The sequence below is a fragment of the Opisthorchis viverrini genome (assembly GCF_000715545.1).
Source record: "Opisthorchis viverrini unplaced genomic scaffold opera_v5_260, whole genome shotgun sequence".
NCBI lineage: Eukaryota > Metazoa > Platyhelminthes > Trematoda > Opisthorchiida > Opisthorchiidae > Opisthorchis > Opisthorchis viverrini.
In genome coordinates this window covers 356676-369924 of record NW_008751918.1, presented here as the reverse complement: position 1 = coordinate 369924, position 13249 = coordinate 356676, and the positions used below count along the sequence as shown (strand labels likewise).

Sequence of the window (13249 nt, the reverse complement as noted above, 5' to 3'; positions counted from 1 at the left end):
CGTTTATTAGCCCAATATAAAAGCCACACAAGCTATCATATTATGTATCATATATCGCAGAGGATTAAGCCCTGCTGCCATAACGATCACTTATTCTACCAGGATTCACTTGAACCACCATTCCTGCTCGATCAAGTTCTCTTATAGAGGAATAGCCGTCAGCAGTTACGANTGATTATTTTCCGGCGTTTATTAGCCCGATATAAAAGCCACACAAGCTATCATATTATGTATCATATATCGCAGAGGATTGAGCCCTGCTGCCATAACGATCACTTATTCTACCAGGATTCAATTGAACCACCATTCATGCTCGATCAAAGTTCTCTTTAGAGGAATAGCCGTCAGCAGTTACGAAGGTCGCGGACAACTTCCTTGTAGTGCCGACTGGATAGCCTGAAGTCCTTCTATGGCCGACAGACATGTTTGGTTGCTAGCGCTGTTTAATTTCGACAGCGAACTACATGACCCAGCTAGCACCTTTGCACCACTCTCACCCAGTACGCAAGATGAACTCGTGGTGCTTACCTGTGGGGACCATGAATAGTGCTGAGAATCGAAATGCCACATTCCTTTCCATGAAGGCGTTTGTACGAAATGGTTTACAAGTTAGCCTGTTCTGATTAGTCTTGCTGGTTCCCGACCAACTATACAGAAGCTAGCGTCACCAACAGAATAGACCCACCCAACAGAAAAGCTTGATTGAGTGAACACATCCGGTGCCCCGCGGTTCTACTAGGAGCCATAAGCAAGTACAACTTGTTAACATTTTATATCTACTTCTCCTACGCATATCGCGCTAGCAGAGTTACTGAAGAAACATTTTTCTGATAGAATGGCTTTCAGTATCATTGCCAGGTTACGTGGGCTAAATGGTAAGTACACCTGGACGAGTCGTCACCTAATGACCCTGGCGAAACTACCGGCCAAACAGCCTAAAAGTTTTCTGACTCTGAAGTTTACACCACGTTGTGTAGTCAAACCATGAATAGCACAATCTTGGAGGCCAACCCTGACAAATTATTACCTGGTTCTGACATGTTAACCTTTTCCCGAGGGTTGCTATCAGATATCATGACACCGGAGCAAGTGCTTTCACTTCTGGCTCCATACCTATCCACGAAATCTCTCCTCATGTGGAAATTTATATCTTGACGTCACCACTAGCAATATTATCAAGCGGTAGACAACTGTAAGCCGATTCGCTGAGCTAATCACACCACCATCCAGATCTTTTACCACAAGAAGCGGAAAGATGCGGCATCTCTTGCTTTTGATAAGTGGTGGAAGGAATTATACAAAAGAACCTGGATCTTGCTTTTAGAAACTGAACAGTATTGAATTCAGGTACTGCCCACCCCGAAATATGTGGATAAGCGATCAAGTCGCACAGTACTGCCATCGGATTGGAGTTTGATGGGAACAAATGAAGGGGAGGAAATTGGTCTTCAGGTTTGCTTGATGGGCAACACGAGTTTGGGACAGGCTTACATTTGGTTAAGTGCCAATAATGTGGCTACGTATTTCGACTTCTCGTTATCACCTGAGTGTTTTTCCAAAGGTCCCGGTTCCAACCACAATAGACTGATTTCTGTGTCGTCCTTTATTTTTAAGTACTTTCATAAAGAAGAACTTCATCAACTCCTCCTCGTTCAGTGGTTCACAGCTTCAGAGAAATGCTCTGGCTAGTGTTTTTTCTTCCCAAGGACTTTCACACTTGACCCCGTATGACAGATACCTCATCCCAGATGTATGACCCTTAGCTGTGGTAGAACTCACTACGCCGCGAAAAACATCGAGCATTATTTGTTCATCTTCCAGTCGCTAGTCTTTACACGTAGGTTTAAGTACGAACATTCCTACACAAATTGTGGGTAATTTTCTCCTGACTGAAAAAAGTTAGTGGTGGATCATTTGCCTGTTTTTTATGTTCTCTTGTATATTCTTTTATGTTCTGTAACCATGCCCTTCAAAAATAAACGACAGCTATGAAGAGAAGGCGATTTTTTCCACACCAAGTTTTTGGGTGCATACTGATCAGACACAGAGGACGAAATAGCTACCAATTTTAATACAGATTAACGGTTTGATGATAATGGCGGAAGGGTTATACTTCTTGTTCTGCTGAATGCGATAAATCAGTCATTTAACCTATTTTTCCCCGTTTGGGTGTTATGTCTCACTACGGCGAGTAGCCGAGAAGAATAAATAAAAAGTTCGAAATCGGACAACAGCGGAAAGCATACAAATCCGAAGAATAGAAGACTGTAGTAAGCTTTCATATTGCTGTGTCTTACACGGTGCTAAGTTCACACAGCGTCGAGTATGATGACACGAGAAATGCATTGAACCCGACGCAGCTTCGTCAGCTGAAGAGTGTTTTCAGAAGAACAAATTTTGCGTTGTAAACAAGGCTCAAAAGTGGGTAAGTTCCCGATACGTTGTACATAACTACTAAATGGGACTGTTCGATAACAACCTGCTACGTGTTTAAGGTTTGTCACTTTCTTAACACGACTGGCTACTATCTCAAGGAGTAACACATGAAGAACCAGTGAGCTCTGTCGACAGCAGTGCATATCTTCAAGAGTGGTGTTGGCTTCTATGTTGATATACGATATGTATTCTACCTAAAGCTGGTCGCCGATTTGCCAGTTCGGAGATACTAAGCAGATATTTGCACACTATACTAGCAGCACATCTCCTATTTTACGCACCAAATTTGAGTACCCACTTGATGTTAATCGGTCTGTCTTTCAGCTCACGTGGGTTGTTTTATACTACACCACTTCTAGGTAGGTTTTATGAAGGATGTTTCAATGATGGTGGCAATATGTGCTTTCTATTTAGAGGGTGGATATTCCCACTTACTTCTCCGTCCTTGGAATTTGAGACTACCAAATCAGACCACATTAAGTGGATATTTCTGAGTACCTTTCAGAAAATGCCTCAAAATGGATCTTAAGACGAAGCAATAAAAAGACCAATTTGTACGACAGAAAAAATGGCTGGATGTGTGGATGAGCTATCCTTGGAGTAATGCATAAGGTTCCTATGAAATTCCAGTTATACATAGAATTTTAATCAAGATAACGCAAAATCACCATTAAGTAGGATTCCACTGAGATCCTTCTGAATAATTATTTGGATGCGTTGACAAACAGAAGCCCTCATCCTCTTCTCGTTTTGAAGTTTTCTTATAAACCGCTGTCTGATCTGACAACCTTTCAAGTGAGAAGATATGTATCTATGATTTTCCGTAAGTGCCTTCTCTAAACTGAATTTGGCCCGGTTGTCTTTAACCTAAAGCCCCCACTGTTAGAAAAACTCTTCAGAGGAATATACTAGGAGTATGTGTTTTCCTTGAGAGAAGAGAAATACTTTAACCGTTTGAGTATTGTTAGGAAAGCGTTTCAGTACAAACCTATACGTGGTCGAAGTTCTCTAGCTTAAATATTCGATCTTTCTCCAGTCTTAAAAATTTGAATAACATTGTCAAGTCTACCCAAGTTTTCATTCATGTCCTCTAAGACGTCCCCCTCAAAGTTGTCCAATCACGTTGAATTTGTTGCTGTATTGTCTCTCGTAACGTAGATGTGTGAAACTACATAAAAGATAGAACCACGAATTTTAGCAAAAAACACGAGGAATATGTTGTCTTTTGTCCCAAGACTAATAAGTCATCGCAATTTATTAATGTCGTATCCATCAAACAATGCAGAATAACCTAAATTCCGTCCGTCTAGACTGTGTCGACGCAATATCCTCTCTTGTGCACCATGTTTCGCCTAAACGTCGTAAAGATGGTGAGACGGTTTATGGAGCAGAACTTGTTTTTCATGCTCTTGTAATCATAATTGTGAGAATAAGTCGAGGCAGTTAACTTGAATTGTCCACATTGTAAGTGTTATTTTTCCTAGGCAAGGTAAATGCATTCATGTAAATTTTTGGGTACAGTGGGGCTGGTCAGATTCGTTGGTTATCGTTTCATCTGTCGCTGGGGAAGTTCATATAGGAATCGATATTTTCCAAAGCTGGGTTGATCCAAACACTCGTAGTGATTCAACAGTATGCAGTGCGCTTATCAGCCTTTCTTCTTAGGTATGCTGCATAGCATGTCTCACTATTTAATGAACTCCTAAGTCACAAATTAGGCCCATTTAACTGCGTTTGTTGCGTAAAACAGAGGTATCTTAGTCACAACTAAATCTTCCGACCAAATTTACCTAGGATAAATCATTCGTTCAGCTGTCTGTCAGAGACTACTGCAGCCAAAGCGATCTGAATTAAGGTATGTCTAACCAAGAAAACAAATCTTGGAAGCGCTGTGTGCACCAAAATATGCAATAACAATCGTTCAGCTGTAGCACCCTTTCGGTGCCTAACTTCCGTACCACTAGAATGAGTCATGGGGGCTGGGATACTGTCAGGTGGCCAAAGCCTCGACAGCAGAAGTCGGCAGGGGAATTCGGGTTCGAACCGCGGACCTTCCAGTCCGTTAATCTGAGCTGTAACCACTGAGCCATTTTGCCGCAAACTACGCAATAACTTCTAATCTGGTGGGCTGAATTTTCACGATGGAAATTGGTTACGAGAATGGATACCAAAGAATATATCCCTATCCAACTACATTAACCTTTCTGATTATTTGTGATCATAATTACTACGCTCCAGTGAGCTATATTGAGCTTGAAAATGGACCAAGTGAGAGATCACGATTTCACCAAAGCAACTGATCAAAATCTATCTCGAATATTTTCCGTCACTCTTAGTCAGTAGAGCAATCAATTCTTGAGGCGGCTGACTTATTCAAAGTCAAACCGAGGCCACCAGTACTCCATACCATAAGTGATTAATTCATTCACGACAAACTAACTGGCTCACAGTCGATTGACCATGAACCATCTCTTAGGCCATATGATTACGAGGTTTTAAGTTACTGAAGATTTCCGAAGATCTTTCACAAGTTTTATTGCACTTTCACTGTCACTTTGTGATTTTAGGATCATTTTCCGTAGATGCCTACTGTTTTACACTTACGTTCTGATAATCCGTGATAGGATACATCCAGCACAGAACTCGAGAGGGCGGCAGACAGTGGCGTGGCGGCAAATGTCCATCCGAAGCCCCTTCAAATAGAGAAGAAAAGGCGCTATTGTAATAGAGTCGTTGGTAAAAACAGAACAGACGTTCGAGAGCCTACTTATGGAAATGATTGAGACACTCTTCGTAATTCTTTCGCGTCGGGAAAGAAACAACTTTAGGGAGTGACTATATTTCTGCTGGATTGATCATGATGGAACCAGCCGCAATAAAATGGTGTATATGCTTAAGGATAACAGAAACAAATTTGAATATGAGAGAATAAAACAAACTTTTTTATTAAAAGTTGATCGGCCACGAGGAAACAACTCAAAGCTAACATTTACACCATCATAAAAGCGCTCAAGGTCTAGAAGCCTTGGGAAAACTAGCATGTCAACACAGATTAAGAGAAAACAGTCGAGATCTTCTTAAGTTTTGACAGTGAGGAAAATAGTGAAGATGTATATTCATATGGCACTGGAAAAATCAAAGTGTTTGACTGATTCAATCAATTAGGTTTGCCAGCTTATAAATTTCTGACTCATCTCCAACGTTAAGAACAATGAAATAAAGTGAGATCAGGAAAGGTACAAAACCATGGTAAAAAGAAGGAATCGCTTTTAAAATGTAGATAGGTGTGAAGGGAAGTTTCTGCATTTAAATGCCTAAACCACGCGATTAGTACAATTAACCACAATGGTCGAAAATTAGCCACAGTCTTCAGCAAATGCGATTCGCGTTCGGAACTGTAATCGACATAATTGTAATTTAGGAGTAAGTAGTGTGTTATCTTAAAATTCCCACCCGTTTTGGAAGAAGGTAAATAACATCGGCATGCAAGAGAATCTTTCTAAGGGCAGTATTGGGCTGTTTTGTGAAAAACGTATCTCTGCTGCATGCTTATAATATTGTCGACATTCGATTTCGCATTCACAGACGCTGAGTCGGATTTGTAACTATTAATTCAATTAGCTGTCAATTCAATCGTCCAGGCAAATATCGGGGCAGCTCAAACTGAATGAAAATTACTCTTATGCACGCAACTTTCATTCGAGAGATTCGCACGGAAAGCTTGATGGGCATTAGCCCTTCAAATTTTATTCGAGCAAACCATCCGGGTGTGGTCAGAGCCATTTTTTCATCATTCGTCCTCATTATCCCACGGTCAGGACAGATTTTACGTGGACCGTGTGCAGTGGTAGATCACCAAGTCGGACGGATTTGTGCCTGGGCTAAGAAATATGTTGGTTTACGATGGCAGCTGGTTGGCAGTGGAAGCTCGCAAAATTGGAGTGAGGTGACTGATTCTTGTTAACCTCAGACAACCCGGAGTTCTTCATTGGCAAACACAAATGAAATATATGGTGGCAATAGTGTATCAAGTGAGATGGGGGTACGATTGGTTCCGTCCTCTCGGCATAAGTGTGTGCCTTCTCTGGTAACCACAAAAAGCGGGCGTAGTCCCAGACTTCACACCATGTTCGTTTCCCACTTGGGCATCATTTTGTTTGTAAGTAGAATTCTACACTTACTTGCGAACTAAGTTTGCTTTAGCCGGATATTAAGATAGAACCCAGCTTATTTGCTTTGACTGAATGCGTTACACACGTTTCTCTTGGAAAAATAGAAGTTTATTGTATTCATCTGATACTTTTTGTTGCAGTAAACTGACCTTGAAGGCAAGACATCTTCTCTCAAAGAGGCATTAGATCTGGGTTCCGTACAACTTAATTCACCTTTACTTTATGTTTACTTGGCGGCGGATGTTTTTTCTGTGATAGTTTACTATCTCGTCAAAGGTGGCGATTTGTGAGCCTCCTCAGTCCCACCAATTCGACTGCCAAGTAAAACACACAGTCGGGGCTGACATTACTGTGAGCACTCATGTTTAATTCTACTGATGTGAGTGACAATAGTTTTGTAAAACTTAGCCCGCTTCTGATTTTGTTTTGTCGCAAATTTATTATGCGTTTGGCAACCAGGATGAGCTGCGCGACGCAACATAATGCACGGACAAACTTGTATGTTTCTCAATCTTGGATACGAAATGAGCGCAATTTCCGGGTTCTTAATTGTGAAAGATTGATAGGAAATCGAACCATCGATAAATTTCTTAACACGAATAAAAGAAACCTCACAGGATGTTAGCATGTTTTGTTGTCCTCAACTAAGTAAACCAAAAGATATTAGATATGCGCAACCATATGTCAGGTTCGTGGGTGGGTGAACTGATGTGTGTGATTAAAAACAGCAGCACGCGATCATACTCACGAATACATAGATTGTTTTAATATATTTTGTGTACGCAGTAAGGGCTGTTGAAACTTGATTAATAAAACCTCCGTGATAAACGGCCTTCTTTAGGTTCAGTCATGTGGAATCATGCAAAACAAATCTATTGAATATTTCCGGCTTTGAAAATGCTATGCAAATGAAGCAGCCGAGTCACAATGGGGCCTCCGAGTTAGCTGTGCCGCTGCTCTATGGACGCTCTGACAGATTCCGGTGGGTTTTCCAGAGAGACATTCATCAGCACTAAGGTCCCAGTTTTACAGCCAAATGCAATCACTTCTGAATATAAATAGCCAACTACTATCTCGTTAGATAGGCAAGTTTCTTTTTCGCTCCAAGATCTACGCGATTAGTAGAATTGTTGGAAATGTGAGGCGCTCCGAGAAATCAATATAAAAACACCACTAGACAACACTTACATCCATAGATGACGGTTTCAAATAAAGTTGTCCCTTCTCAATTTGTCTAGACGACATGTTCATTTTGTTTGCAATGAAAGCGTCCACAATATCACTCCCTAAAATAAAAGCACCTGAGCTAATTCACATTGCTTAGCAACAGAACCAGTACAGTGAAGACTGCTTGATGTTTGGTGTCACATCTTTTGAATTTCAGAGTAAATGAGTCACACCAATAGACTCAGACAAGAGACTGGGCGGGATTCCTGATTCCAATGAAGAATTATAAGAAGACATTTTGAAGGCGAAAGATCCAGCTTTTGTGAGTGTGTCACAAGGCTGTCGGAAAATTTTTAAACGCAAATCACGCAGCAGACTTTTGGCTGCCATTTTATTAGTTGAATAGTCGAAAAGTTAACGATACGTAATAAATTCTGATTCACCGGTTTGAGCGTTTAGCTTAGAAAACCACACTCACTCATGTCAATCACGTGACTAATTCCTATCCAACCCTATACTTATTCCCAGCGTACAATAAAACATTTGACACGCCAAGAAGGCCATGTGGGACCAATATCAGATGTGGTCAAACAAATAGCGCCCTCCATGGAAATGAAATACACTTGAAATTTAGTCATTGTCATGACTTCGAAGTGGTCACATTCCCTCCAACGTACAAAGTCTGTCAACTTGATGAGACAATCATCTTCTTCACCATCACCATCGACAGCATGACATCAGTGTTCAACACCGAGGCTTCGCTGCCGTACAACCATGATTTATTTAAAAGCCGTATTATGAAGAAAAGAATAAAGGTGGACGGGGAAGGGATTTGGTACTAGCTTACTACAAGGATACACCTCCTGACACTCATTCAGGCAATCTGGATAGAAACGGACAACACGAGGGATATTTGCATAGATTATCAGCCACATCTTGCAGCGTCTCCAGTCAGGCAAGTGGGGATCACGCGGTCCCCGTTCTAGTCGGCGAATAACACCGACAGCACCCAGATGTTTTGTACTCTCTTCTACACTCCTCTGCTAGGTCAAGGGTTGGACAGATCTCTGCTTCACCACTCTGAAATGAGCACGGAAAACAGTGCAGTCTTTGGCAAACCGTGGTTCGGCATACGCAATACATAGCCTAACCAACCGAGCTTCTGGTGCTGGACATATTCTTCACTGGAATTACACAACCGGAAACTTGCTTTCTAATTGCTTCGTTAGGAAGTCGCTGGAACCGACCCCCACGAGCTCGAGTGGTCCTGGAAGCGCCTTGCCACAGGCGAACCCTCAGCACTGTGCAAAGTGGCGGCGATCTCGTCCCAGTGTAGATTCACGTCTGATGGTGAAAACGATTCTGGCAAACTCTCCCAACATACGGATTTGTCCGTTTCCCATTTGATAAGTGTTTTGTGCGCATCTTACGTGGGCCTTGAAAACGAAGCGGGAATTGACTCGGGATGAGCGCGTGGCCGGAATCCACAAATGTGTTTCAAAACGAGTGACAGTCCGTTATTTATCCGTGCCATCGGTAAGCGATAGCAATGTGACCAAGTTGATCTCGTAGCTGGCACCCACATGGAGGACGTTATGTACAGAAGAGCTCAGCAACTTTGGAGGTTATTGCTGCATAAAGACAGTCTGCGGTCAGCACACAGCTGAAGTGGTCGTTCACCACCGTCCGTGCGTGCCGAATCCAATCCGCGTCAGCCACCTAATTAAATCTCAGAAGCGCTATGCCTGCATATTTATGCCCTCAATTCTCCGGCAGCCACAGTGATGTCTAAGATCTTAGTTCTCCACAACGGAACTTTCAGGGTGTCACAAAACTTGTCTTTGAGGGTGTCAGAGCTACGGTCAGTTGGAGCGTAAACAAACAAGACAATGACACATCGACCAAATTCCCCCGGTCAGTTGAGCCGAAACAGACAAGACAATGACACATCGACCAAATTCCCGCTTGTAAGACTGCTTCGTAACTGCTACGAAGAATCTGAGGACGTCAGTGGCATTTAGTCCGCTACTAACTTGGTTGAAAATTGATGGTCTGTAAAACATTTCTGGCAAAACTACACATTCTCAAAAAACTGGCAACATGTTCTCGTACATGGCAAAATGAACAAGGTCATGTGATGGTGCAGATAATTCCACGAGCGACGCGTGGACCGGACTGAAACTTTTCATAGCTTTTGAGAGTTCTTTTACGGGATACAATTCAGATTGTTGTAAGGGCATGGGAGTATTCATTTAGCAACTTTTTCATGTTACGTGTTGAACAATGATTCACCTCACAGACATCGTTTTGTATGGATTACACTTTTGCAAGCAAATAAACCACACTTGTTAACGCATGGTGTGTGAGTTTCATGCAGCACTGACTTCGCTAATGGAGCTCCTCGTAGATAGATGTGAGCATCAGAAATTTGCTATGAACCGCACGTAAAGCAATCCGGGCACTCTGTAACCCAGCTAAACAACTGAAGAATATGAACAAACGATACTTTTAAACCTGTCAGCTTGCTCCACTGATGTTTCACAACTGTCCATTAGTACGAGGCCGACGAACCACGTAGAACCAACAGTGAATTCGGTGGGTGGATTGATGACCCAAACCTTGATAAGGCAGAACACACTGACCTTGTCCACTGGAGTTTATCCATTCTGAGTACGGTTTCTACAACAGAAGAAATTTACTTATAACACTGTTATGGACTTCAGCTATTTGAGTGTTACCATGCGAACAGTGTGAATGGGAGACTCAGTTGAAATTCAAACGGATTCGTCGCTAAAATATTCTTCAACCTAACCAAATGCTTAAAGACAGAAATGCTTCGGCTGCATGATTGGGGTTGTAGTTGAATTCCCATTCAATTTGTGGAATTATTTGGTTTGTCTGCAAATATTTTCAATTTAGTGTCTAAACACAAACGCAGAGTAATGACTGTTCGTGACTGGGCCGCCTGATGAGTCCCATGAAGGGCTGATCGGAATTTCCATCCGTCTTATCGCAGTGTTATATTCAGGGCAACCCAGCGGCGTCTAATTTGGGCAAAATGATAATAAATCAGCAATGAGCCGTAGGCGAATAACGTCAACAGGTCGCCCCATGGCTAGTCATGCTTATCTTTCTGTTGCAGGCGTAGTTGATGGCGGAAAATTTAGGCGACATTTTTTAACTGTCATGCGTTGTGTGGGTTCTTGAAGGGTGGACAGCCATAGCTTTGAAGCGGTGAATTTATTTGCGCTAAAATCAAGTGTTTATCGTTACATTTGTGACGGAACCGTCATGAAAGTGCATATCCTTAGATCTTGCCACTCAGAGTACGTTTCATATCGGTGACTTTATGTGAAAACGCCTAATGTACACGATGAACGATAAAAGTCGTTTCCAGCACAACCGCTTATTCAGCACACTTAACTATCTAACTGAATCTCTTCGATAATAACAGGAAGAAAACCGAACTCACTTGCAGCGAGTTGATCGTTTGCCTACGTTTAAGTTCCCCTTTTTCTATGAGGAGCATCTTTGAAGAGCGTCCATTATTTTTGGTTCAAGATTATTCTTATTAAAATGATTGGGCTAAACTCGAACAAAATTTAAACAAAAGAGTGTTCCTCATTCGGAAACTTCTGGCTTCTCTCGAATAACATGCCATACATCAATACGTACAAGTTGAAAATATCGTAATATCAGGTTGCTAGGCGCGTATGCGGGTCGTTTATCAATTTCGATTCATAAATTGGTTTTGTTCATTTTTTGCACCAAGTCTTCTACATTCTCGGTGCATAACATCTCTACTGCGCAGTAGTCGGCTGAAAAACTAAGAATAATTGTGCTCATTCGCCAGTTGTTGTGCCTCGGAGGTAATTTATTTGTGAATGGTCGTTATTTCGGTGGAAGTCAACAAATCAATGATGGTCTTCGTTTAGAACTATTGTATCGACAAATCTCGTTGCACGGCACTTGTGTCTTTTTCAACTTTTTCAACTCACATCTTTAATTTTTTTTGTTATGAACGATTTCAGGATAATAGTGGGACAGCCTATTAGATAAGACAGGAAGCCACACTCCAAAACCGATTACCACGGCCAGGTCTGACTGCAATCATGAGAACTGCCCTCATTTTGGTTTATTCAATGATCAAAATACGATCCAGGGCTAAGTTGGAACTCTCTGCTACTCGTGAAATGACGAAACTTATCATTAACAGCCTGAGCGGTAAATCCATCAGGCGCAAGTATTTTGGACAATTTCTTGGAGGATGTTGTCTACCAAGATCGCTCAAATGTAGAAAGAGAATTGCAACATCATTAAGATAAGGGATAAAAACGGGCGAAGGATAGATGAAAAGAAAAACTTGTAGACGGATTTTCTGTCATTCAGTACGTTTCTTTTTTCATGGTGCTTCTGGGTGCACGTGTCTGCATCCAGAAAAGCTTCAGACAGAAATTTTGGCTGTATTCCCGGCATACTTATTTGCTGAAGGTTTCAAATAGAACATTTAATACAATGCATTGTGTCAGCCAGCGACCGGTCATCACGCTGTCACCATCAAAGATTTCCTGTAACCTCCGAGAGCTTAGGAAGGTCGCTTGTGCTCACTTTATCCATCACATATTTGCTATGGGTGAGTTGTAGTCTACTTTTTTAGGCGTGAGAGACCAAAAGAGCACTTTTCACCTTTTAATCCTATGGTTTAAGTTCGTAGATCATGGAATTGATAGAGACAGCCTCATGTCACAACCTCAATACCATTTCATTGTGTCTTCTGTCTTCCCACCTCAAAACTATCATGTTGAAAGTTTCGGATATTATTCCATCGGATCTATTTCCTACTGACACTGGTTTTAGGACTTTTGACCGAAATAAACGTTTCTGAAGAATGCCTAGAGTATTTCTCTGATGGTTTTAGCATAGGCTGTGGAAATGAAAGTAAAAAGTTGAAGATTTTTGGTGAAATGTTTTTGCAGATGTGCGGTTTGAGCTAATGTGCTGCAACAATTCGGTAAGCTACAATGTGACCACGTGGCCTTGTCTTTGATAACGCCAGAAGTCGAGGGGTTGATCAAGGCGCATTTCATCAATTCGTCAGAGGAATTCAGCGTGTGAAATCCTACTCCACTATTTTCCGTAGACCAGCAACATTGGTAAGACATCAGATAGTGTGAACCGTCTATACTAGCATGTTTCCCAACGCAAAGCCGCTAGAAACTGACTAATGACACAATGTGCATTTTTGCATTGGCCTATCTACTGCAATTTATTTGACGTACCACGTCTTTTCTTGGTGTTTGCCAAAGTGTTCGTGCTATATACAATATATGCGATGGAGATGCCTTTCCTCCATCCAGCTCAACCTACCTGAAGAACCTGAGCTAGTGTAGTATGTGGTCCATCATGGCGTTGCAGACAAAACTTCTTTATGCTTAAACAATCGTCTTTATGATATCATCCAACGGCCTCTATCC

At 41.8% G+C, this 13249-nt stretch overlaps 1 protein-coding gene across 1 annotated transcript; it reads left to right on the top strand.

The window, feature by feature from the left end:
• Window positions 1–835: 835 nt before the first annotated feature.
• On the top strand, window positions 836–8772 carry T265_09191 (hypothetical protein; the record flags this gene model as incomplete). The annotated part of the gene is given in 5 exon segments (XM_009175203.1): window positions 836–941; window positions 959–1089; window positions 1348–1688; window positions 4368–4497; window positions 8566–8772. 5 exon segments carry the CDS (start codon window positions 836–838, stop codon window positions 8770–8772), a joined length of 915 nt encoding a protein of 304 aa, XP_009173467.1.
• Window positions 8773–13249: the final 4477 nt, after the last annotated feature.